Raw genomic sequence first — 27,254 nt, 5'->3', positions numbered from 1 at the left:
ATACCAACCTTTGACGCAGCTGCCCACTCCCTGCTTCCTGAAATTACTTCTTTACCTGGCTTCCTGGACACCAACACCCCCACTCACAAGCACCTGCCTTGCAGAACTCTTCCTCCTAAGTTGTGCCCTCCTGAGGAAATTATTACTCTGTTCCTTCGCTTTCAGCTGAAAGCCCCGGAGTCGTACCTAATGCCTCTGGTCTGCTCGTACCCAGTATCGCAGCATATGAGCAAATCCTGTCTTCATGACCTTCAAAATTTTTCCAGAATGCAACCACTTCTCCACCACCACTGCCTGGGTCCTGGCCACCCTCACCTCTCACAGAAGTACAGCCACTGTCTCCTGACTGGTCTCCTCCTACAGCACAAAACAGAATCCTCCACGAGGGCACCTGAGACAGCCTTTGAAAATGCGAGTGGAAGACTGTGGCCCTCACCAAACCCTGCAGCAGCTCCCCACTTAACTCCGAACACAAGTGCAAGCCCCTCCAGTGCCTAGGGGCCCTCATGCCTTAATGCCATCTCCTCTGCCCTGCCCTTGCTACTCTGGCCCCTGCTCTGACTATCCCCTGAATGTGTGCCCCATGGAGGACCCTGTCTGCTGCCCCCACAGCCTGTAATGTGCCCTCCCAGATGGCCTGCGGCCAGCCTGCCCCAGCGGCTCCCCCAGCTGCTTCACTTCCCACCCCACGCCTGTTTATTCTTTTTTTTTTTTTTTTTGAGGCAGAGTCTCGCTCTGTTGCCAGGCTGGAGTGCAGTGGTGCAATCTCAGTTCACTGCAACCTCCACCTCCTGGGTTCAAGCGATTCTCCTGCCTCAGCCTCCTGAGTAGCTGGGATTACAGGTGCCCGCCACCATGCCTGGCTAATTTTTGTATATTTAGTAGAGACGCGGTTTCACTGTGTTAGTCAGGCTGGTCTTGAACTCCTGACTTCGTGATCCGCCTGCCTCGGCCTCCCAAAGTGCTGGGATTACAAGCGTTAGCCACCGCGCCCGGCCCTGTTTATTCTTTTCCTAAGGTACTCATCACCATCGGCCATCAATCACTTCCTTTTCTCTCCTCCCTCTGGAAGGTTCCATGAGGGCAGAGCCTCGTACCTGCTCTGTCTCCAGTGCCTGTAACAGCCTCTCATTCATAACAAGATCCTGGTAAATAGTTGTTGAATGAATAAATTTATGAAAGAACTTTAGATAACCGCATCTGAGGGTGTTGCCAATGGTGATAGTTTAAAGTTCTAAGAAAACTGAAACACAATCTGTATAATCAAAGAGTAGTGGTGAAAAAATACTCCTGTGACAAACTGCATACCACAGAAACACATCGGAGAAACACGAGCTCAGTGGAAACAGACAGCTCTGACAGAGCTCGAAACGGTGAGTTGACTGACCTTTTTCATATGACGGTACATTCTCTTGCAACAGTTTACTAAGCTGCACTGTATTCAAATGTAAAAATCTCAACTGCTCTCTCATTGGTCTTCCTTCCACAACTGGGAATAGGAGGCTCCCTACACTGTCTTTTGGAATCGGTAAGCCAAGTGCTATCGCCAGTGTCGCAGCCACATCCGTCTGTTGGACATGCTTTGGATGTCGGATATCACCTAGAAAAAAGAAAACATTTTAAGTAACAGACTTCTAGAAAGTGTAAGATGGTAGTCATTCTTGAATTAGACCTTCTACAACTAACATGAGCCAAATGGTCTCTTCACACCACTTAACACAGAATCGTACAGGAATCACCTCGCTGCTTGCTGTGTTGATATAGTTACCGAACCCATTCTATGCCAGGGATGGTGTCTTTCCTTCAGTAGCCTGCAATAGGCTGGGAGAGAGGCTCATGTGAGGAATTCCATACAGTGAGGGCTACGAAGCACGGGCTGAACACAGAGGAAGCAGGTGGTCCAGCAGACACGGAGGGACTGTCACTCTGGCAAGGTCAACAGCCAACCCGAGAATGAAGTGAGGCTGGGATCACTGGCAGCCCGGCCTCTCTGGATTCAGAGCGTCCCATGCTCTGCCCTCTATGAGCACACATGCCGTTGCTCATGGAGAAAATAAACCCTTCACGGCTCCTGGGCAGCTGTGGGTGCTTCTATAGGGGAGCGCAGAATGAGGCAGGTTCAGCTGGGCCAGGTGCTCTAATCAACCTGGACAAGCTGGACATCTGCCTGTTGGCTAAAGCTCAAGCCTGAACAGTGAGTGGCTATCCTACCATCTCCTTGCAAGAATGGCTGTGATGTCAGCATGATGGGCCTAGGCCACTGCTCTGCCACCATCCACTAGAATTTCGGAGGAGAAACTCAACTTGGCCGGAGAGTTTTCATCTGTAAAGACAGCAAACAGCTCCACACCCTGGAATTCAATGTACACCGGCAGGGCGCCAACAGGCCACAGGGACGGCTACTCAGGAGAGATGGTGTGTGAGGTGTCTTTAGATACTCAGGTGTGAGTCTTACTTTGATTGTGGTAAATTTTTTGTAGCAAGTTTTTAATTTGTTCAAATTTATTAATCAGGTCTTGGCCAACTCTCTAATGACGGCTTCTAGGTCATGCTTAGAAAGAACCTTCCACTCCAGTGTGGCCATTTTCTTCCAGTACTTCTTTCGTCTAGTATTTTCTCACATTAAGTGCTTTGAGCTGACACAAAAAATAAAACACAAAAACAAAAACAAACCCACCTTAAACTGCTTTTGACCCTCATACTGGTAGTGGCAGTGCTGTTATTGTTATTCTGAGACTGTTGCGTGTCTATTGCGGGATAAAGCCAATGAGTCATTATGTGATATTCTAATTCTATCATATCTGGAGTTGTTGACAACCAAGATTCTAAACTTAGGAAGAAGAAAGTACAGATGTAAGACCTAAGAAGTCAATTTTACAGTTTTGAAGGTGAATCGATACACACACAAGATCATTTTATCTTAAAACAATTTCTTCTTTCTGTCTAGAAACAATGACCAACCACTCAGAGCTAGCACTGATAGCTCTGAGACAGTGGTCTTGAAATACCACCTTCCACTAAAAAGTAGCAGGGCATCCTGGAGAAATCGCTGACTGCAGGTCTCAAGAAGGAAATGTGCACGAGGAAACTGTAGTAAATCAAAGAGTTTTGGGGCTGGGGACCTACAGATTTAGAGACTTAAGAGACACATAAACAAAGCACAGTGTATGGTCTTATTTGTAGCCTGATTCAAACAAGCTGAAACACCTAAAGACAGAGAGACAGATATTAGAGATATGAACACTACTCAGTGATATTAAGGAATTAACACTATTTTTTAAATGTGATAAGGGTATCAAGATTATGGGGGTAAAGAGCATGTATCTTTTAGAGGTCTGCTTCCAAATAATAAAGGAGAAGGGAAATGAGTGTGGGCACAGATGAAAGAAGATTGGCTGTAACTGGCCAGTAACTGGTGAAGCTGGACTTGGGGGTTTATTATATGACTGTGACTACTGTTCCACATCTAAAATTTTCTGTACTGTAGTCTTTTAAAGACGTTAACATGCTTTGACCTGGATTGATACTGTTGTAAAGAATAAGGCAGAGAGTCTGCATTACCTTTTTCCAAAAGGTCAGCCGGGGGTATCAGCACCATTTATTGAGCACCATGTCTTTTCTGCACTAATCTGAGATGCCACCTTTGTCGACAAATCCCCAGATACACTGAGGTCTATTTCTGGCCTCTTGATTTTGCATCTTTGATTGGTTTGTGGCCAGTTCTTGCCTGCACAAACTATTTTAATAACTGTAATTCTGAAATACAAACACAGGGTAGGCCTGTGGATTGCGCCCCCGACGATGAGGGGCCATGAAAGAAGCTCCAGCACTTCAGAAAACCATTCCCCCAGCCCAGCAGCATCCTTTCACTGCGGTCTCTACCTCCACTGGCTCGCCTGCAGAGTCTTCAACATTCAATCCACAAATGACAGAACATCTGCTAGGTGCCAGGTACCAGGGGGACAGAACAACAAATAGGGCCAAACATTCTAGTAGCAAGAGGCTGAAGATAAAACAGACCCGCTTTGCCCTCTGTGGAAGTCCAGGTACAGGCATGCGCTCCTTCCCACACCCCTGGACTCTGGAGTGGCCAGACCTGTGCTGCCCACACGGGGAGGTCAGCACTCTGGGGGTGGGCAGTGGTGGGGTGAAGGCCTCTGAAGTCACTCACTACACAATCCAAAACTGCTCATTTTCAAAATAATAAACATTTTAACATTCGTTATTATTAACATAACAAAACAAAAATTTGCGTGCATTTTTAAGATAAAAATCCTTCAGAACTGTATGGAATAGTGTTAAGAGTAGCTCCATGAACTTGCTTATCAATGAAACAAGCATAAATGGTAAAAATTTTAAAAACCACCACTACCACCGTTCACAGTCTCTGGAAATTTTCTAGGGGTACAGAACAAACAAAGAAATCTTTAGTCAAGAAAATCCGGGCTGGGCACGGTGGCTCACGCCTGTAATCCCAGCACTTTGGGAGGCCGAGGCGGGTGGATCACGAGGTCAGGAGATCGAGACCATCCTGGCTAGCACGGTGAAACCCCGTCTCTACTAAAAATACAAAAAATTAGCCGGGCGCGGTGGCAGGCGCCTGTAATCCCAGCTACTCGGGAGGCTGAGGCAGGAGAAGAGCTTGAACCCAGGAGGCGGAGGTTGCAGTGAGCTGAGATCACACCACTGCACTCCAGCCTGGGTGACAGAGCAAGACTCCATCTCAAAAAAAAAAAAAAAAGTATGATAACTGAAACAGAAAATTCACTAAAGGGGTTTAACAATAGACTTGAACTGGCAGAAGAAAGAACCAGCAATTTAAAAATAGATCAACAGAGATTATGCAATTTAAACAACTGAAAATTTTCCAAATTTGATGAAACACATCAACCTACACATGCAAGAAGCTCAATGAACTCCAAGTTGAGTAAATATAAAATACAGATACATTATAGCAAAAATGGTAAAAGACAAAGAAATGGGAAACCCAATTAGATTAAGAGTTTACTTTTCATCAGAAACCATGGAGGTCAGAAGGTGGTGTGACAGCATGTTCAAAGTGCTGAAAGAAAAAAACAGCCAACCCAGTCTTACAGTCAGCAAAACTATCTTTCCAAAAAGAAGACAAAATAGACATCCCAGATTTTTTCTAAAACAAAAAATTCTTTGCTAGCAAATCTGCCTTACAAGAAATACTAAAAGAAATTCTTCAGGCTGAAAGCCAGTGACTCCAGATCAAATTTCAGAAACGTAAAAAAGCAAAGAGCATCAGTAAAGGTAATTATATAATTATGAAAGACAGTATAAAAGCATTTTCTTCTTTCCTCTCCTGATTTAAAAGCAATTATATAAAACCATATCTATATAATTATGCCATCAGTTTATAACATACAGAAAAGCGACGTATTTGACAATAACAGCACAGAGGTGGCGGGTGGGGGCACAGCTATACTGGAGTAAGAAAATGACAACATAGGAAAATATATATCCACACAAAAAGCTATACACAAATGATCACAGCATCATTATTCATCACAGCCAGAAAGTGGAAACAACCCAAACGTCCATCACCTTACGAATGGTCAATGAATGTGTTAAATCCATGCAATGGAAGACTATTTAATAACAAAAGGAAATGAAGTCTTCTTCTTTTTTTTTTTTTTTAAGATGGGGAGTTTCACTCCTGTTGCCCAGGCTGGAGTGCAATGGCACGATCTCGGCTCACTGCAACCTCCATCTCCTGGGCTCAAGTGATTCTCCTGCCTCAGCCTCCCAAGTAGCTGGGGTTACAGGCATGTGCCACCACACCCAGCCAATTTTGTATTTTTAGTAGAGATGGGGTTTCTCCATGTTGGTCAGGCTGGTCCCAAACTCCCGACCTCAGGTGATCCACCCACCTCAGCCTCCCAAAGTGCTGAGATTACAGGCGAGAGCCACGGTGCTCAGCCTAGAAATGAAGTCTTAATACATGCTTTAACTATGAACCTGGAAAAACACGATCCTACATGAAAGAAGCCGGGCACACGAGACCATATGGTTCCATTTACACAAAACATGCAGAAGAGGCAAATCCACAGACAATGATGCTGATTACCTAGGGTTGGGGGAGGGAGAGAAGACTGGGCTGGGGAAGAAGAAGGTGGCTGCAGAAGAGTATGGAGTTTCTTTCTGAGGTGAGGAAAATGATGTAAAATTGACTGTGATGATGGTGGCCCAACGCTGTGAATACACCAGAGTACAGTCCTGGCTCATGAAACAGGTATGATGAGAATAAAGAAAACAAAACAGAAGCAACTCTCAGGACTGAAGCTGGTGATGCGTTTGGCACTCAGACAGCCTGCACACATGCAGCTGCCCCCACCACTCCTAGCTCTGCTCAGGTCAGATATTCAAGATGAAGAAGTGTTGGGAACTAGCCTCCCAAAATCCGGCCTTAAACTGGCCATTAACAGAATCTCTACAGCACCGTGACATGTTCGTGATGGCCATAACGCCCACGCTGGGAGGTTGTGGGTTTACCAGAATGAGGGCAAGGAACACCTGGCCCACCCAGGGCGGAAAACCGCTTAAAGGCATTCTTAAGCCACAAACAATAGCATGAGCGATCGGTGCCTTAAGGACATGCTCCTGCTGCAGTTAACTAGCCCAACCTATTCCTTTAATTCGGCCCATCCCTTCCTTCCTATAAGGGATACTTTTAGTTAATTTAGTATCTATAGAAACAATCCTAATGACTGGTTTGCTGTTAATAAAAACGTGGGTAAATCTCTCTTCAGGGCTCTCAGCTCTGAGGGCTGTGAGACCCCTGATTTCCCACTTCACACCTCTGTATTTCTGTGTGTGTGTCTTTAATTCCTCTAGCGCCACAGGGTTAAGGTCTCCTGGACTGAGCTGGTCTGGGCAAAGAAGCTTCATAAAAAGATGTAAGAGGTCAGGTGGAGATGCTTCCCCAATTAACTCTCACTTAAGTGAAAGGGCCATTCATTCAGCAAATATTTCTCAGCAACATGTGCCAGGCAATGTTTCAGGCTCATGGTGGACAAAACAGACATGGTCCCGTCCTCACCTGGCTTAAAGTGTAATGTGGAGGCAGATGTTCCATGAATCCCACCAATAAACAGTAAGTCTGCAATGATAAACTACGCCAAGAATGATGAGCGGGGACAGCTAGAGAGATCAATCTGACCGGTGTGGGGCCTATCCATGGCATTTACAACCACAGAGGCAGATGAGACCATATCTCTAGGGCGAATGCAGAATGAAACAAGAAGGCAGTACAGTAAAAAAGACCAGGGAAAGGAAACTAGGCTGGCAAAGGAGAGAAAAGGAGGAAAACCAGAAAGACATGAGGTCCCAGAAGCTAGGGGACCAGCAGCACTAAGGGTGCTGAAGGGTCAGTGAGAGCGGCGCCCAAAAGTGTCTGCTGTGCCTGACGGCACTGCAGAAATAACCGCTGAGCTCACCGCAAGTGAGTCAGCGAGTGTGGCAGCAGAAGCCAGGCGCAAGTGGAAGGCAGGCCGCCGACAGGACAGCAAGGCCAACGGCCGTGAGGGCAGAGTGTATAGGCTGGCGGCTGAGTCAGGGCACAGGTCAAAGTGGGGTGTGTGTGTTTGGGGCGTGTCTGAATACTGACAGATGGGGCCTCTGTCTGTCCTGCTCTGGCTGGGTCCCATGACTCTTGTTGACACTGCTATTCAACAGATGGTTTACGATAATGCAAACTTTAAAAAAAGCCGAGGTATTCACGTTTCCTTCAGTTCACACATGCTGTCCAGATGTCTCTGAGCTACTGGCAATTTTTCTCAACAGTTCCAGATATCCTGGCAGCAATATTCATACAACAAAATTCTGACAAAGAACAATTGTATTTTAAGGATTTGGGGAAGGAACATAACTTCAGATCCCAAAAGAATAACTGTATTTTAAGGATTCGGGGAAGAAATTTAACTTCAGATCCCAAAAGCCTTTTGCCCCATTCATTATTTTTCATTCTCACACTGCTCGGGGACTTCAACCTTATGGAGCTTCTAAAAAATAGGTTTTCAAAATTAAAACCAGACTATAGAAAACTAATATAATAGTTTCCAAATGTTAACATTTCTAAATTCTTACCAGGTTTCCTTCCAAACGCAGAACTGATTAAAATCAGAGGTGTATTCACTTCCTCCGTGGAGGAGGCCCCGTGACTTCCTGCTTCAGACATGCCATGGTCACCACAAAGAACCAGCAAATTGGGTAAAGGCGTCTCTCTCTCCTACAAGGCAAAGGAAAAACATTTCAACGGCGTTCAGACTGAAGAGAGCACATCACCTTAAGAAGACAATTTTCGGTTTTAGCTTTACTTTATAGAGTTGTTGCTCTTTCTCAATGAATTAGATCTTTTTTTTCCTATGAGCTCATAGCCAGATCACAGGGTTACAGTCAAATAATGTCATAAATGAAGTTCACAGAATTGTACACAGCTCATGGAGCACAGCAGGCTGCATTTCTGCCCTCTGATGGCAGACGGTTTGTATCTGGTTTCTGTCTTTGCCACTGCCAAGCTGTGAGACTCTGGACACATTCTACTCCATGCCTTGGTCGCCTCATCTGTCAAATGGCATCTCTTTCACAGGACTCTGGTGAGAACACAACACACAGCACAAGGCAAGAGCACTGAGCCATGAGCGGGCACCCACCAGGCTTCTCTGCCTCTGGGGCTGCAGCCATACAGCCTTTGCTGCTCCGGGACAAGCCAGGCAGGCTGTGCCTGACCCTCGCTGCTGCTCCTCCTGGAACACTCGTGCACAGACCACATGGTCTGCCCCTCCCTCCCTTCAAGTCTCTGCTCACCCTGCACACGTCTTCAGGGAAGCCTTCTCTCAACGCACTGCTGAAAGCCCCTCCTCCTGCCCTCTGAGTTTCTGCAGCACCCATCACTTCCTCACATACTTATTTACTCATCTTTCTCGTCTCTCCTGGCTAGAACGTGAGCTTCACAAGGGATTATCGACTGCTTCACTGATGCACCCAAATGCATGGACAAAAAGAGTGACATAGAACAGAAAGAGTGACACAGAACAGTGACACAGAACAGAGAGAGTGACACAGAACAGAGAGAGTGACACAGAACAGAAAGAGTGACACAGAAAAGAAAGAGTGGCACAGAACAGAGAGAGTGACACAGAACAGAAAGAGTGGCACAGAACAGAGTGACACAGAACAGAAAGAGTGACACAGAACAGAGTGACATAGAACAGTGACACAGAAGACACAGAACAGAAAGAGTGACACAGAACAGAGAGTGACACAGAACAGAGTGACACAGAACAGAAAGAGTGACACAGAACACAGAGAGTGACACAGAACAGACAGAGTGACACAGGACAGAGTGGCACAGAACAGAGAGAGTGACACAGAACAGACAGAGTGACACAGGACAGAGTGACACAGAACAGAAAGAGTGACACAGAACAGAAAGAGTGACACAGAACAGAGAGAGTGACACAGAACAGACAGAGTGACACAGGACAGAATGACACAGAACAGAAAGAGTGACACAGAACAGAGAGAGTGACACAGAACAGACAGAGTGACACAGGACAGAGTGACACAGAACAGAAAGAGTGACACAGAACAGAAAGAGTGACACAGAACAGAGAGAGTGACACAGAACAGACAGAGTGACACAGGACAGAGTGACACAGAACAGAAAGAGTGACACAGAACAGAAAGAGTGGCACAGAACAGAGAGAGTGACACAGAACAGAAAGAGTGACACAGGACAGAGTGACACAGAACAGAAAGAGTGACACAGAACAGAGAGAGTGACACAGAACAGACAGAGTGACACAGGACAGAGTGACACAGAACAGAAAGAGTGACACAGAACAGAAAGAGTGGCACAGAACAGAGAGAGTGACACAGAACAGAAAGAGTGACACAGGACAGAGTGACACAGAACAGAAAGAGTGACACAGAACAGAGAGAGTGACACAGAACAGACAGAGTGACACAGGACAGAGTGACACAGAACAGAAAGAGTGACACAGAACAGAAAGAGTGGCACAGAACAGAGAGAGTGACACAGAACAGAAAGAGTGACACAGGACAGAGTGACACAGAACAGAAAGAGTGACACAGAACACAGAGAGTGACACAGAACAGACAGAGTGACACAGGACAGAGTGACACAGAACAGAAAGAGTGACACAGAACAGAAAGAGTGGCACAGAACAGAGAGAGTGACACAGAACAGAAAGAGTGGCACAGAACAGAGAGAGTGACACAGAACAGAAAGAGTGGCACAGAAGGTCTTCGGGAGGTATTAGTTGAATGAATGCATACACGGGTAGGAGTGAGAGCTGCTGTTCTGCAGGGCTGCTGGAAGATGGAGTCAGTGCAGCAGACACTGAGACGGTGCTGCCCATGGCATGCGGCCCCTGGCTGGCTGACTGATGGTGGACATTCACACAGGCACCCTGATAACTCAGGCAGTTGCATTTATTCTAGGCAATATCCACGTGAAACCACATCAGCACACAGTGCGCGACGGCGAGCCTCACCTTCGACTGCAGCGAGTTGTGGATCTTCATCAGCACGCTGTCCATCTCGCTCAGCTTGTGCCCAATCAGGGGGCTGTTGGGCCCTGAAATGTGGCCAATGTGGTCCAGCCCCAGGTAGTGGAGGATTAATATGTCCCAATCTCCTCTTTTTAATACTTTATCCAAATGCCTCGTGACATTATTATCCACCTTTGAAGGGAAAACACATGTATAAACAGCTCACCTAATTTCCCTGGATCTTCACTCCCCGGGAAAAAGGCAACAGTCATCTTACAGTCTAGGGGTTTATTCAGGTAACAGGATTTGGGGGAGTTGAAACACAACAAAATCTATGTCATTAAAAATAAATAAATAGGCTGGACACAGCAGCTTATGCCTATCATCTCAACACTTGAGGAGGCTGAAGCGGGAAGACTGCTTAAGGCCAAGAGTTCAGGACCCGCCTGGGCAACACAGCAAGACCCCATGTCTATAATAAATAAATGAACATTAGCACTGGATTAAACTTTTGCTAATATTGTTTTTATGTTTCTAGGCTATGGATCAAATATATTATACAGATAATTTAAATGAGCAAGGGTTGTTCTGACAAAAATATTTTTCTGTGGGATCACTGCAGGGCTTAATGGGCATAACTAAAGGTGAGCAAATGGGCAAGTTAAATAGATCACAAGTTGTCATGAGGTAACTAAGGGCAAAGGGCAGTTAATTAAAGACAGGACAGTACCCAGCATTAAAGTAACCAGCAGGACGGTGAAGCTGAGGGCATCTACATGTGTCCTACAAGAAGGCTGTTCTCGGAGGGAAAAAGACACAGCACTCAATGATCACATTTATTTCTGAAATAAACACATCATGGAGGAGAGATGAGCAGTTGATCAGCCCCAGACAGAGCTGTCAGCCTGGTGAGCCCTGACCCCTCAGCTAGCTCATCTCCCTCCCACTAAAGAAATCTGCTATGAAGAGAAGTGTTTCTCAGTGATGCCATATATAGTCAGGAAAACTCAGTCTCTAGTTACTTTTCACGTAACTGTGGAAAAGCACCACACTTCGGAACAGGACAGGACTACAGATGCGCCGCCACACGACCCAGCCATCGAGGTGAAGCTGGCTAGACCTCAGGCCAGGTAGGTGTGCTGGTGTGCTCCTGCCTCAGCCCCAGGGTTTGCTTTCTAACACGCGGGTCTAATTTTTGTTGGAAAAGCTCCAGGAAAACCCCCTCAGGACCAGGCCCCACCCAGTCGGCCACCTGCCCTCAGGGCACGATGAGGCTCGGCTTGCAGCAGAACCAACAGGCTGTGGAGTCCTACAGCTCTGCCATGTGCAGAGGCTACCAGCCTGTTCTGCCCACCTGGGGAGTCCCCACTCACCCATCACATCTCAGCTCAGACGGCCCTTTGCTGTGTCACCCTTCCTGATCCTCTCTGCCCCTCAACGGCACTCAGCTGTTCCAAGCTTTGGGTTCCATAAAACTCTGCTCACACCTGCTTCAGGTTTGTATTTCTGGGTTGTTAACTGATTATGTGAGTGAATAATTTTTATAACTGTCCATAGTACTCCCTATAAATTAATAAAACCAAATACAAAATAGTATCATCTCTCACTAAGTAATGGTGATGCCAGGCTCTATCTAGTATGATATTCTAGTATGATATATTTTCTTATTTTAAAAACTGACCTCTGTGTAATCTGACACGAAAAATGAGGTTGTTCCATCATATTCCACAAAATGCTTTGGGAATAATTTAACCCAGGTTTCATCTCCATAAAAGATTATTCTTTTTCCAGCTGCTTTTGCTTGTCTTATCACACTGTCTTCCAGCAGCGCGGGAGAATTGAGGTTCCTGATGACATCAACAAAGCCAGGAAGGGTCCCCGTCATCAATGCCTGCAGTAAGAAAATGCAAGAATTAGGCCACTGAATCCAAAACCGGAGCATGAAAAGGGCACTGAAGTTTTTTTTTTTTTTTTTTTTTTTTTTTTTTGAGACAGGGTCCCTCTATGTTGCTCAGGATGGAGTGCAGTCACGCAATCATGGATCACTGCAGGTTTGAACTCCTGGGCTCAAGCGATCCTCCCACCTTGGCCTCCCAAGTAGCTGGAACTACAGGTGTGTGGCACCATACCCGGCTTTTCGGCTTTTTTTTTTTTTTTTGGTAGATACAGGGTCTCGTTATGTTGCCCAGGCTGGTCTGAAGGCTTTTATGGATAAAACAGGTGAGCATAAAGCTAGGGTATCCCTAGTACTGGTGGCTGGGTCAATGTTAGGACAGTAATTAGGGTAAAGAAGGGAAAGAGGCACATAGATTCTGGTGAAAAACTGTAAACTCAATAGTAACAAAGATAACCATATTAAAGGACATTCATGGCTCCTAATAATCTTTCCAATTGACAAGAGGTTAAAGGAGGCGGCTAGGGATAGAGAGACAACAGCAGCAGCCAGAGAAGCAGCTATGGGTCCGTGACGTAGCTGAAGCAAACGGCAAAGTGAGGTATACATTAGAAACATTAACCTGTGTATTCAAAGCCTCTGCCAGGTTCCCAATTAAGATTCAAATCTGCACGTGACAAGCAAAGTCCATACGACTCCTAACAATCCAGCAATTCCTTTGAGTGGAAAACCAGGATGAAAGCACTCCTAAAGCATGAACTTTCAGAAATTTGCAAAGTGAACTGGGGGCCAGGGAGGCCAGTGGGATAGTCTCTTCTGCTCCCACCCTCAATGTGGCCCCATATTTTCTGGGAGGGATGGGAGGTGACATGCCCTCATACCCTTCTGATAATAGAATTGAGTCAAGAATTTCCCTGAGTTTAGCATAGAACCTAAGAGGCCATAGTAATGGGTAACAGATCTCTGTAATTTAGAGTTATACAGCCACCCCAGCCAGCACTGACATCCTGGAACCTGTGCAGTGAAAATAAACGGGAACCTGGATAACACCAGCAGGTGAAATAATTTTACTAAGGCATCTTTAACGGCAAATAAATGCAAGTATGAATTATCCAGACCTCTGGAATGCCACAGGGAGGAGCTCAACAAAATCTCTCTCCCAGGAGCAATAATAAAACTGGATGAAACTGTCAAAAGCAATCACTTTAGTGCTTTGGAAATTCACCAAAATTATAGAACAGATTGAGAAGGGCTTATTTAAGAAAAAAAACGGAGGCCGGGCGCGGTGGCTCACGCTTGTAATCCCAGCACTTTGGGAGGCCGAGGCGGGCGGATCACGAGGTCAGGAGATCGAGACCACGGTGAAACCCCGTCTCTACTAAAAAATACAAAAAATTAGCCGGGCGCGGTGGCGGGCGCCTGTAGTCCCAGCTACTCGGAGGCTGAGGCAGGAGAATGGCGTGAACCCGGGAGGCGGAGCTTGCAGTGAGCCGAGATTGCGCCACTGCACTCCAGCCCGGGCGACAGAGCGAGACTCTGTCTCAAAAAAAAAAAAAAAAAAAAAAAAAAAAAAAAAAAAAAAAAGAAAAAAAACGGAATCTCAGTAAGAACAGCAAGTGCCCATGGTGTTTCCACACAGGGCGGCTCCCGCCTCCCTCCTTTCCAGCTCCACGCTGCAGCCACCGAGAAGCCCCACGCCCAGGGAGGGTATGAAAACACATGAGGGTGCTGAAGCACAACCTCTGACCAGTCACTGGCTGACCACTAAGCTATGCGGAGCCAGGGCCAGCACTCAGGAAGACAGGCTTAAAGATAAAAACAAGAACGTAAAAACCAAAAGAACCAAAAGACCTAAGTCAAAATGTCAGTTGCCGCATGCTCCTGGGGAAACAGACTGCAGAAGTCGTTTAAGAAGTCACTGTACAAACAACCAAAATAACCCTGACAGCCACCAACATTCCTATGGTGGGGTCAGAACTGAGCTGAGGTGGGGTTTGCCTGGATGTACACATTTGTTAAATGCTGTACATGCAAAAATGTAATTGTATAAAAATTATATTTCAATAAAGTTATTTTTTAAAATGTGAGCCTCTCTCACCCCAAAATTCTACTCCTTAAAAGGCAGCCAATTACCCTTGGTGAGTACCCTTTTAGACTCTTTCCTGTGTGTGTGTGTGTGTGTGTGTGTATAAAATCACAAATATATGAAGGTACACATTTTTTACCAAAATGGTAGCAAACTATACAAATTACTCTCAAACTTCTTCAATTAATTGCATATCATGAACCTCTTTACCTAGGGAAAATACAAGCGTTTTATCTTTTTTCCAAACAGCTACAGAGCATTCCAGTGTGTGGCTGCACAATAACGTTTTTAACCAAGACCATTTTACCGGGCATTTATTTTAAACAGCTTCCTATGGAAATGCCACTTGAGCTGAGACCTGAAGGTTGAAAAGTTGTGGAGGTGAGGTGGGACTTTCCAGAGTAAAACACCTGCAAACTGCAAAGGCTCCAGGCAGAAAAGACAGCAGCACCAGGAGGAACTCAACTGCATGTGACCTGTGTGGATGAAGGGCGAGGGAACACGGAAGGGCGCCTATATGAGGATGAAGAGGTAAACGGGAGCGAGGCCGCACAGAGCCTTGAGGCACGGGTGACGGCGTACGGTGTTCAAATCCGGCAGAGCGTAAACTACTGAAGGGTTTTAAAGAGTAGTGTAGCAGGGTCTGATTTGTGTCCAGATGGGATTTGGGCCAAGAAAAGGCGCTAGGGCATTTATAACAGTTCAGACTGGAGCCCACAGCAGCCTGGACGACGGTGGTGGCAGTGGAGATACTGGCTCAGTCAACCTGTATTCACATCCACAGTATTTCAAGAGCACCTGTTCACCTTGTTTCTTGTGTGGGGTAGAGATCATCAACCTTTAAATTTTTACAATATGATAAACAAAACTGGCTTATGGGTTGTTTGCCCTGCTCTGATTACTAGTCAAGAATCTCTGCATGTGTTTATTGGCCATTCCACTTTCTTCCTCGGTGGATTCCGTTATATACTCGGCCCAGTTTCCATAGGACTGTCCCTCCTTGATCTGAACCTCTTTATACATCATGGACTTAACATCTTGTATGTCATGTCCACTGTCAATAATTTTTTCAGTTTATCATGTTAGTTGACTTTGTTTACAACATTTGACAATATAAAAGTTTTCTGTTTTCATCCCTTCTTTTGTGGCTTTTACAAGGCACCTCCCTCATCCTCACATTAGCTTGGGTTCCCACCGATATTTTTAAAGAGGGTAGGGACTACTTGGCATCCCCTCATCCCAGAAAGTGTTCAGGCAGCGAGTGGGCTGCACTCACAGTCCTAGGAAATCTAAGGGAAAGCTCAGGTCTGTCAGTCAATGTCAGCTATTATTATGACTAGAAAGTTCTTGAAGAACGAAAAGGCATTCAAAAACGAGTTACACGACTTTAAAACAAAGCTGCTGCAGGGTCTTAGCAAGTGAAAGCACAGCGGACATGTCAGGGTTGGTGTCTGCTTACAAATGTATCAACACCAGGAGATGCTCTGAGCCCTTTCTCAGACTGGAGGCAGGGCAGAGGACACTTTCCTCAACCAACACTGCACAACCTACCAAACTCGAGCTGTACAATCCTAACTCCAGTATGGGCTTTCTGTTCTAGCTCCTCCCTGATGGGGAAATAAGGAGCAAGAATCCTCAAAGGACTGAAAACGAAACAAAACACTAGCTCTGGGGTGAGGCTCCCCAGCAAAGGTGAGATAAAACCAGTAAGCTGGAGACAGAGGCCCCAAGAACCACAGTGCCAGCGTGCTGGTCTGAACAGAACCTGGAGCCTGCACAATCACTTATACATTTTCTCAAATCTGCCTGTTAAATCTTAAAAAAAAAAAAAAAGGAGAAAAGGGTTCCTTCCACACTTCTGATGGAGCAGATAAAGAAATCGGTGTTCTGGAAGATCAGGGGGCTGCATGTCTTTCTTCCAGATTCCCACAGCTAGTTTCAGCAGAACGGCAGAAACTCTGAGTGCTGTGATCAAAGGAGCCTGCCCTTCTCCCCTTCGTTCTCTCTCACCTCCCCCTCCATTCCTTCCAGAGCAGTTGTCACTGTTTGAAACGATCTTCATTGATTCACATTTTACCGATTTTCTATCCCTCCAATTAGAAAGTAAGCTCCATGAGGACAATGCTGTCTTGTTCTTCACTGCATCCCTCCTGTCTAGAACAGTGTGGCACACAGTAGATGCTAAATAAATATTGCTGAATGAAGGTCACATCACATTTAAATGTGGCAGAGAGAGTAAGAAATTCAAGGAAAACGTCAGTGAGCGATATGGCACTATGCCTCCTTTCATCCAGTGAACGTTTGCCGAGCATCCACAAATGGGGCTGCCCCGAAGCCTTAAATCAGTAAGTAGCTCCTTCTCACCAAATAATAAGGTGTTACATGATCAACGACACAGCTAAGGCTCCGTCAGAGACTTGATGCCGTGCTCATGCGATACACTCACACACACACTTCAACCCCTCTGCTCCTTTCTGTCCCCACCTTTATTCATCCTTCCAGTCTCAGTTTAAATGCAATTTCCTCAGCCAGGCTTTCTCACCCACTAATAATCACATCCTGTTCTTTCTCATCATGCATTAACCACACTTTACAACTGCATGTTTTCATATGCTCCTTTGTTGAGTGGCTGTATATCTAAAGACTAAAAGCTACACGAAGGCAGAGATACTATTTTTTCCCCAATTGTGTACCCATTAAAATATCACCACATAGTAGTTGCTCAAAAGTTTTTGAGCCAATCAATAAAGGCTTATTTTTTCTTTACCCATGGTTCTTGGGAAACGCACTATGTACTTCAAAGCTGCTGTCAGTAGGCTGGACACCTGAAGGATATGGTGGAAACAGTGGTAACTGTTGAGACCAGATCATACTGATTTGATCATTATGTATACTGGTGGATAATTTTGGAGAAGTGACATTTAACTAATCTGAGTTTGCTTTCCTATCTATAAAGTCTACAGACTGAACTAGATTAACTCTAAAGGCTCCTTCTAAGATTGTAAATGACCCAGTGACGATTAAAGAAGAAAGTAGGTTACCAAGAATGGCATATCTTGGGGTAGGTTAGCCTGGATGATCTTGCTCTAAATCTTTTATACTTCCCATGAAGCATGAGCTTTGGCTACTTGACAAGGGGCACAAATGATGGGTCTCAGTTCCGTCCTGTGTGAGAATCCTTCAGCATTCTATTGCCCCAGCCAACTGACAGCACAAAATTTCCACTTTCTTAAAATTGCAACTCCAAGCGAAAGACTACAGAGGCCCCCTCTAAATCTTCAAAACAGCCAAACCATTATTCATAAAACATAAAGGCAAACTTACCTTGATTCGAGGCATAGTAACTGTAGGTGGCTTTGCTTCAGCCACAAAACTGTGAGATGCTCCTTTTTCCACAAGGTAAGTTGTGTAGGGCATAAATTTCACACCCTTTGACCCAAACACAAAATCATCTCTCAAGGCATCTATTAGAACAATAACAACTTTACTGAAGAGAGATGGTGGCAGCGTGGTCCAGTTAGAACTGGCTCCTAAGTGTTTGAAAGAAGAAAAGGAAATTGAACTTTAAGCTTTTCTTAGCATTCAAGCACCTTCACAACCTAGCTTCTATCTACTTATCCAGCACATACCCTGTGATATCTACATAACCCAACCCAAAAGGAGGCGCCTTGTACTTGGTAGGTAGTGCTGGGGGGAAAAGACGGGGCTTAACAGGAGTAATCTTAGAGGCCCACAGTAGCAAGCAGTGAATTATCCCTAGTATGGTGAGGAGTACTGGGGTAGGGGAATCCCTACGTAAGGGTCGTGGAATGGGACATTTAGGGAGCTTGACCTAAAACGCAGAGCTGCAGCTACGGGATGGCTGGGCGTTTATATACTGCGTTTACATGGTCAGCGGTTGGTGGTGTGTGCACGTGGTCCAGAACCAGGGCGTCTTTACTTGCTGTATATGGCAGGGTAGGTGAAGGCTAGGAAGAGGCCTAACGCAGAGAGGCCTTAGCCCCTAGGCAGGGAAAACATCTTGGAGGAATGTAACAGACCCAAACGCGAGGGGATCGGCAGGGGTCTTAGCTGTTGTGTGCTAGGGGGCAAAAAAGGTGCTGGAACAGGGAGTGACCCAAAGGCTGCTCAGGAAAGGGGCGGGGGCTCTGGACGTGTAGAACTGGAGAGGCCGGATCTCAGGTATGGACACAGCTTACTTTGTGGTGATCAGGCAGGAAGGTCGAAGTGGGGCCAGTAGAGGCGGTTACCACAAGGTTGTAAGAATACAGAAAAAAGACGATGGAGCGGTTAGAAAAAAAATTTCTGAAGTGGGGACCATATGGAAGAGACCACCGGGGAGCGCCGAGAAGAGCCGAGAAGAAATCCGAGCAGCGAGGCTCAGAAAAAAGGTCTCCTAGGGGATGTGGAGTCAGGGGAGCGGAGACGCCGGGGAGGGGTCCGTACCAGCCGAGGGTTCGGGCGCTGGGGGCTCCGCTCCGTGTTCCGCTCTGGCAGAGGAACGAACGGGAGCCGGGAAGAATCCCCGAAGGAAGACCGCGATCCCTAGCACCTCGATCGCTACGCAACAGGTAGCGAAAGTCCCGGAGCCCAGCCGCATCGTGGACACGCCAGGCTGGATGCCGAACCGACCCCACCTGGAGTCTCGCCCTGCCGCAGCCGCGCTTCCGGCTCCAGGTAGCCGCCTCTAAGCAAGAACGCCAGGCCTAATCGTCGCAGCGACAGTGGCGTCACGTCCTCCGGCGCGTCGCAGCGGCGCGTCACTTCCGCCAGCGCGCCGCAGCGGGGCGTCACCTCAGAAATACGCACAGCTAGCGGTGCTCCCGGCTCCGTGGGGCCGCTTTCCCGGCGAGTCCGCGACGGTCGCCGCCCACGGCGAGGTACGAGGTTTTAAAAATGTTTTAATTTGGAAGGCCGGGTGCGGTGGCTCACGCCTTTAATCCCAGTACTTCGGGAGGCCGAGGCGGGCGAATCACGAGGTCAGGAGATTGAGACCATCCTGGCCAACATGGTGAAACCCCGTCTCTACTAAAAATACAAAAAATTAGCGGGGCGTTATGGTGGGTGCCTGTTGTCCCAGCTACTCGGGAGGCCGAGGCCGGAGAATCGCTTGAACCCGGGAGGCGGAGGTTGCAGTGAGCCGAGATCGCGCCACTGCACTCCAGCCTGGGCGACAGAGCGAGACTCCGTCTCAAAAAAAAAAAAAAAAAATTCAATCCAATACCTCAGGCAACTGGTAAATATCTTAATGATTAACTTCGTTTTAAAGATTCCACATGAGTGAGATCGTGAGGTATTTGTCTTTCTGTGTCTGTCTTATTTTGCTTACATGATATCCTCAGGTTTATCCATGTTGTGGCAAATGATAGGGTTTCATGCTTTTATTAGAGCTGAATAGTACTCCATTGTGTATATATACCACATTTTCTTTGTTCTGAAAGGAAAATCTTGGGGCCCCAAAATTACTAAGCTAAGGGAAAAGTCAAGCTCGGAACTGCTCAGGACAAACCTGCCTCCCATTCTATTCAAAGTCATTCCTCTGCTCACTGAGATAAATGCATATTCTGATAGCTTCCTTTGGAGAGGCTTATCAGAAACTGCAACCATTTGTCTCTCACCTACCTGTGACCTGGAAGTCCCCTTCCTGCTCCAAGTTGCCCCCGCCTTTCTGGACAGAACCAATGTCCTTCTTTTTTTTTTCTTTTCTTTTTCTTTTGGATGAAATCTCACTCTGTCGCCCAGGCTGGAATGCAGTGGCGTGATCTCAGATCACTGCAACCTCTGCCTCCCGGGTTCAAGCAATTCTCCTGCCTCAGCCTCCTGAGTAGCTGGGATTACAGGCGCATGCCACCATGACTGGCTAATTTTTATATTTTTAGTAGAGACGGGGTTTCACCGTCTTGGCCAGGCTGGTCTTGAACTCCTGACCTCGTGATCCGCCCCCCTCGGCCTCCCAAAGCTTTGGGATTACTGGCGTGAGCAACCGTGGTCAGCCTGCTAACATTTTGTTTTTTAGAGGTTTGCTTTCCTCTTCGAATCTCAGGTGTCCTACTCAAAACACCACAGGCCAGAAAGGTTATGAAATGTAAAATATTAAAATAATTGTCATTATATTGTTTCCATTTGTGAACAAGTGTGTGTCTGTGGGTGTGCGCGCGCGCGCGTGCACAATTTATAAATTGACGTAACCTTACACACCAGAAGGTTAAAATGAACCCTGTGCGGAGCCAGGCCTAGCACAGAGATTAAGCGCTGCTTGAAAGTGCATGGAGGTACTAGTCTGTCACTCTTGCCTCATTCAGTGCACTGTATGGTCACAGTTTCTGTCATTCAAAGCCTGTGGGCGTGAAGCCTGGACCCGTATCCAATCAGAGCGCTCGACTGAGAACTGCCCAATCAGGCGCGCAGTCGGAGAGGAGGGGGCGGCATCCGGGATCTTCGGTGGCCTTGGCCACTCGCTTCAGCCTGAGCTCGGTTAGGGCGTCACCGCCCTGCTTCCACCCCTCAGGGAGGCCTCGGTGATTTTGCCAGAGCTCAGCCTCCATCGCTCTGTGACCTGCGGGTATTGGATGATTCGTAGCTGAGACTTCGCGACACCCTTGAAGCTGAGAAATGGTGAGTGTGCGGGGCAGGGCGTCCCAAGGCTGGGGAGGCCTCATCAGAACCGGCGGCAAATGGCGGCGGCGGGACGGAGTCTGCGAACGGTGTCCCCGCTGCAGCCGCTCAGCCCTCGGTCTTCAGCCCCCTCCGGTGAGGGACCTGGGCTCCTGTCGGTCCCCTCACGGCTGCTCTGGCCCAGCCTGCAGCCCTCCTTGTGCAGCTCTGCGCCGCAGCCCCGCACCTTCTCCGGGCTGTGGGATGAGGAGGAGCTCATCGGGAAGACGCCGGGCGCGGCGTGCGCAGGCACCGCGTGGGAGGAGCTGTGGTCCGGGGGTCCTGTCCCTACTTTACGGAATGAGATCGAGGCCCCATCAAAACATACAGTTCATGTGAGCAAACCGGGACTCATTAATGGGGCAGCGCCGGCTGTGGCTCGTGGCTTGCGAGCTGCTAGAGGGTCTTGAAAAAAAGACTTTTGTGAGGTGTGTGAGGAAGTGAAGCGAATCACCCGCCCGCCCCAACCTTCCCACCAGTCCCCTTGCCCTGTGCGCCTCTTCCGCGTGGCTGTTCCTGAGTGGCATCAGGATGATGATTGGTGGTCTTGTCTTGGGATGAAAAGCATTTGTGTTGGGGTAAGGGACTCTGTGCTGTGCCTGCTTTGTCTAGCCGAGTGGTACTATAATGGGTCCAGGTGGAGGAACATCAGCATTAACAGGAGACTTGATAAAAGACGCTAACTCATGGACTCTTCTCAAACCTGCAAAATTTTGCTACAGTGAGGCCTTTAACATCAAATAATTTATATGTACATTGAAGCTTGAGAGGCAGTGCTTAGCTAAGTGACTCAGCCCAGTTTTCCCATAGGATCACACGGACAATTTGAAGTGAAATCATCACCTGTGCCCTCCCCTCACATCCTGTCTATTGTTCTGGGTGGAAACATTTCTGTTTTTTAAGTTAAGTTCCTCGCATATTATAGCAAGGCCAAGGTCAAGCATGAGGACTTCCAGATACTTTCATGAGAGGTGAGTTCCTCTTGTTTTCCAGGAGGTCACAAGGCGTACTCTGCTTGGTTTTGGTAGGGGCAGGTCAGTGTAGCCCATTATTTTTTTTTTTTTTTTTTTTTTTCTTTTTTTTTTTGAGACGGAGTTTCGCTGGGTCACCCAGGCTGGAGTGCAGTGGCGCTATCTCGGCTCACTGCAAGCTCCGCCTCCCGGGTTCACACCATTCTCCTGCCTCAGCCTCTCCGAGTAGCTGGGACTACAGGCGCCCGCCACTACGCCCGGCTAATTTTTTTGTATTTTTTAGTAGAGACGGGGTTTCACCGTGGTCTCGATCTCCTGACCTCGTGATCCGCCCGCCTCGGCCTCCCAAAGTGCTGGGATTACAAGCGTGAGCCACCGCGCCCGGCCTAGCCCATTATTTTTATTGCAGGAACAGAAACTGTTGGAATGCCTTCCTTTTTCCGCAGAGCTATAGAATAGAGAACATTACTGTGTTGAAAGTTATTTTATCAGATAATCCCAGTCAGTCACATGTCAGAACTAGTTCTCTTAACACATTTCACCTGTAGTCAAATTAAGAACTCTGTTGCTTGATACATATGTGTTTTCAGGAACCCTTAACATTCAGGGATGTGGCCATAGAATTCTCTCCAGAAGAGTGGAAATGCCTGGACCCTGCCCAGCAGAATTTGTTTAGAGATGTGATGTTGGAGAACTACAGAAACCTGGTCTCCCTGGGTGAGGATAACTTTAATGCATAATTCCTAATCCCTCTGAGTTTTATTTTCTATTTTTGTAGAATGTCTTTTGAGATATATCTATGTCTATATAAAAATGTGTGTCTCTCACACACACCTATATAAGTTATATATGTGTATAGTAAATTCTTAACATTGTTGATAGATTCTCAAACTGTAAGTGAAGCAACATATCATTTAGGAAAATGAATTTTAGGGCTGGGCGCGGTGGCTCACGCCTGTAATCCCAGCACTTTGGGAGGCTGAGATGGGCAGATCAGGAGGTTAGGAGTTTGAGACCAGCCTGGCCAACATGGCAAAACCCCGTCTCTATTAAAAATACAAAAAACTAGCTGGGTGTGGTGGCAGGCGCCTGTAATCCAGCTACTGGGGAAGCTTAGGCGGAGAATCACTTGAACCTGGGAGGCAGAGGTTGCAGTGTCCTGTCTGGCGACAAGAGCAAAACTCCGTCTCAAAAAGACCAAAAAACAAAAAAAAAGAAAATAATTTTAGCAAAGTCTGATACAAACAAGAGTTATGTTTGGTATATAGCAACATTGCTTCATTTAAATTTGCAGTTTTCAAGAACCTGTTTTGAACATTAAGTGAGGACTTACTCTACATCTATGTTTGTGTGACGTGGATTTTTCTGTTAAATAAAAATTGTTTAACTATATTTAATGTGTACAATGTAATGATTTGATATGCATATATTTTGTAATATATGCATATATTTTATTGCAAAATAAAACGTAATCAAGTTGATCAGCATATCTATTACCTCATATAGATAACGATTTTTTTTTTGGTAATAAGAACACTTAAGGCCTAGTGTCCTAGCAGATTGTAAGCATACGTTGCAGTATTATTAATTATAAATGGAATACTGTTTTGCTAATCTAATGCTAATGTACATTAGGTTTCTCCTTATTCAACTTATAACTAAAAATTTGTACTCTTTGAACATCTCATATTCCCACCCTTAGGCACTAAAAATCGCCATTCTACTTTCTGCTTTTATGAGTTTACATTTTTAGATTTACCTATCTATGTAAGAAGAAGCAGTTTCTTTGTCTGTCTGTGTTTGGCTAATTTCATTTAGCATCATGCCCTCCAGGTCTATCCATGTTGTAAATGGCTAGATTTTCTTTTCTCTTATGGCTGAATAATATTCTACTGTGTATATATACACTCCATATTTTGGCTATTGTAAATATACTACAATGAACATGGGGCTGAAGATATTTCTTCAAGGTGTTAATTTAATTTCCTTTGGTAGTATGACCAGAAGTGGTATTGCTGGATTATATGATATGTCCATTTTTATTTTTTACTGGTTTTTATGATGATTTTGTCAATTTACATCTCACCAACAGCATACAACATATACCTTGTATGTATATCTTTGGGAAAAAAATTCTAACCTTTTGCCCATTTTTGAATGGGTTATCATCATCATTATTGTTTTGCTTTGAATTATAGAAGTTTCTTAAACATTTTGGATATGGATATTAACTTCTTTTTTTTTTTTTGAGATGGAGTCTTCCTCTGTCACCAGGCTGGAGTGCTGGTACGAGCTCAGCTCACTGCTAACTCCGCCTCCTGGGTTCAAGCAATTCTCCTGCCTCAGCCTCCTGAGTAGCTGAGATTCCTGGTGCACACCACCACACCCAGCTAAGTTTTGTATTTTTTAGTAGAGATGGGGTTTCACCATGTTGGCCAGGATGGTCTCGATCTCTTGACCTCGTGATACACTTGCCTTGGCCTCCCAAATTGCTGGAATTACAGGTGTGAGCTGCTGTGCCTGGCCTTTTATTTTATTTTTTGAGACAGAGTTTTACTCTTGTTGCCCGGGCTGGAGTGCAGTAGCACGATCTTGGCTCACTGCAATCTCTGCCTCCCAGGTTCAAGTGATGCCTCTGCCTCAGCCTCCCAAGTAGCTGGGAATTACAGGCATGCGCCACCACACTTGGCTAATTTTGTATTTTTAGTAGAGTTGGGGTTTCTCTATGTTGGTCAGGCTGGTCTCGATCTCCTGACCTCAAGTGATCCTCCCACCTTGTTCTCCCAAAATTAACTGTTTTTTTTTTTTTTGAGACGGAGTCTCGCTCTGTCACCCAGGCTGGAGTGCAGTGGCGCAGTCTCGGCTCACTGCAAGCTCCGCCTCCCGGGTTCACGCCATTCTCCTGCCTCAGCCTCTCCGAGTAGCTGGGACTACAGGTGCCCGCCACCACACCCAGCTAATTTTTTGTATTTTTGGTAGAGACGGGGTTTCACTGTGGTCTCGATCTCCTGACCTCGTGATCCGCCCGCCTCGGCCTCCCAAAGTGCTGGGATTACAAGCGTGAGCCACCGCGCCCGGCCACCAAAATTAACTGTTATCAGATATATTGCTTGCAAATATTTCTATCCTGTAGAGTTTTTAGACATTTTGTTTTCTTTTCCTTTGCTGTGAAGAAGCAGTTTACTTTGATACAATCCCACTTGTTTGTATTTTTTGTTGTTGCTTTGCTTTTGATGGCATATCAAAAAATTATTGCCAAGACCAGTATCAAGGTTTTTCCATATGTTTTCTTCAGGAGTTCTAAGGTTTTTTTGTCTTACAGGTAAGTGTTTCATTTTGAGTTAATTTTGGGGTATGGTATAAGAAAATGATCTACTTTTGCCAGGTGCAGTGGCTCACGCCTGTAATCCCAGCACTTTGGGAGGCCGAGGCGGGTGGATCACGAGGTTGGGAGATCGAGACCATCCTGGCTAACATGGTGAAACCCCGTCTCTACTAAAAATACAAAAAATTAGCTGGGCATGGTGGCGGACGCCTGTAGTCCCAGCTACTCAGGAGGCTGAGACAGGAGAATGGCGTGAACCCAGGAGGCAGGAGCTTGCAGTGAGCCGAGATGGCGCCACTGCACTCCAGCCTGGGCAACAGAGCGAGACTCCGTCTCAAAAAAATAAAAAGATCTACTTTTATTCTTTTGCTTGTGGCTCTCCAGTTTTTCTAGCACCATGTATTGACAAGACTATTATTTCTGAATTGTATATTCATGATCCCCTTGCCAAAATTCGTTGACCTTGTATGCATGGATTTGTTTCTGGGCTCTCTATTCTGTTCATTGGTTTTTGTATGTGTATTTATGCACATGCCATACTCTTGCTTACTACAACCTTTACATAAAGTTTAAAACTAAGAAGTATGATGATGCCCCTAGCTTTGTTCTTTCTCACGATGGCTCAGGTTATTTAAAGTTGTTTAAGGTTACACTTATATTTTACAATTGTGTTTTCTATTACTGTGAAAAATGACACTAAAATTTTGATAGGGATTGCATTTGAATCTACAAATCACTTTCAATAATATACTTTGACAATATTAGTGATCCTACTGAAATATGTGTTTGTGTCTGCTTCAATTTCTGTCATTATTGTATTTAGTATATACATTTATTGTTATACACTAGATTTTTTATTTCTTTGTTAAATTTATTTTGAATTTTTTATTTTTGTAGTATTGCAAATTGAATTTTTTTCTTTTTTTTGGAAATTTTGTTGTTACTTTATGGAAATGAAACAAATATTTGTATGTTGGGTCAGGTATAGTGGTTCATTTTTGTAATCCCAGCACTTTCAGAGGCCAAGGCATTTGGATCACTTGAGCACAGGAGTTTGAGATGAGCCTGGGCCTCAAAGTGAGACCCTGTCTCAAAAACACACAAAAAAACAACCCACAAGTATTTACATGTTGATTATGTATCCTGATACCTTAATGAATGCATTTATTAGTTCAGTTTTTGTTATTCTACTCTAGGGTTTCATATATATGCATGATCATATTATCTACAAACAGTAACATTTTTTCTTCTTTTGCATGCAGGAGAGCTTTGTTCTCCTTTTCCTTGCCTAATTGTTCTGATACAAACTTTTGGTACTATGTTAAGATAGAAGCTGTGGTCCTGGAGGCATGCTTGCAGATCTTGGCCTCAGCTGTGGTCCCTGAAGCAGCCCTGTGTCTGTATATTTTAAGGATTTAACAATGATTACAGTTTGTATAATTGTTTTTTGGCAGGTAAACATCTCCTTTTGTTGGGTTCCCAGGCTGATGAGATTACCTCTGGGGTTGCAGAGAAAAGGGTTGTAGCTGAGTCACAAGGGCGCTGCTGGGTCTGCTGTGGGGCCTGCCTTTGAGGGTTGTGTTACCAGAGATTTGGACAGTCATAGATTCTTTCTGGGCCCTGGAAAGATTAGATTTCCTTGAGGACATTAATCTATATGGCAGGCAGTAGGATTGGGTTTTGAAGTTTGTCTGCATATGATGGGCCAAATATCAGGTGTATAAATGGGTTTGGCTTTTACTGACTACCTGGGAACAGTTTTTTTTTTTTTTTTTTTTTTTGT

The 27,254-nt window shown here is 45.7% G+C and overlaps 2 protein-coding genes across 12 annotated transcripts in view; one reads left to right on the top strand and one right to left on the bottom strand.

Moving 5' to 3' along the window:
• The window catches only part of PIGG (phosphatidylinositol glycan anchor biosynthesis class G (EMM blood group)), a 41,316-nt gene extending 22,057 nt beyond the window's left edge, over positions 1–19,259 (bottom strand). The window contains exons 1-6 of one of the 7 annotated variants that reach the window (XM_055245967.2): positions 18,968–19,259; positions 17,846–18,051; positions 12,223–12,432; positions 10,545–10,733; positions 8,113–8,254; positions 1,388–1,600 (exon numbers count right to left, since the gene is read on the bottom strand). In XM_055245967.2, the coding sequence (XP_055101942.1) occupies positions 1,388–1,600; positions 8,113–8,254; positions 10,545–10,733; positions 12,223–12,432; positions 17,846–18,051; positions 18,968–19,121 (1,114 nt within the window). In that variant the 5' untranslated portion in view covers positions 19,122–19,259. Of the gene's footprint in view, positions 1–1,387; positions 1,601–8,112; positions 8,255–10,544; positions 10,734–12,222; positions 12,433–17,845; positions 18,052–18,720 lie in introns of all 7 variants that reach the window. The other 6 variants (XM_055245968.2, XM_055245972.2, XM_063619634.1 and 3 more) reach the window with 6 other exon arrangements.
• Positions 19,260–19,326: 67 nt separating this feature from the next.
• ZNF141 (zinc finger protein 141) overlaps positions 19,327–27,254 on the top strand; it is a 40,260-nt gene continuing 32,332 nt past the window's right edge. The window contains exons 1-3 of one of the 5 annotated variants that reach the window (XM_055245531.2): positions 19,327–19,401; positions 20,824–21,136; positions 22,737–22,863. In XM_055245531.2, the coding sequence (XP_055101506.1) occupies positions 21,134–21,136; positions 22,737–22,863 (130 nt within the window). In that variant the 5' untranslated portion in view covers positions 19,327–19,401; positions 20,824–21,133. Of the gene's footprint in view, positions 19,402–20,823; positions 21,137–21,320; positions 22,147–22,736; positions 22,864–27,254 lie in introns of those variants that run through there. The other 4 variants (XM_063619646.1, XM_063619647.1, XM_063619649.1 and 1 more) reach the window with 4 other exon arrangements.

Source organism: Symphalangus syndactylus, chromosome 16 (assembly GCF_028878055.3).
Source record: "Symphalangus syndactylus isolate Jambi chromosome 16, NHGRI_mSymSyn1-v2.1_pri, whole genome shotgun sequence".
Taxonomy (NCBI): Eukaryota; Metazoa; Chordata; class Mammalia; order Primates; family Hylobatidae; genus Symphalangus; species Symphalangus syndactylus.
Note: the sequence above shows the minus strand (reverse complement) of the source record. Positions and strands in the feature narration are given on the sequence as shown.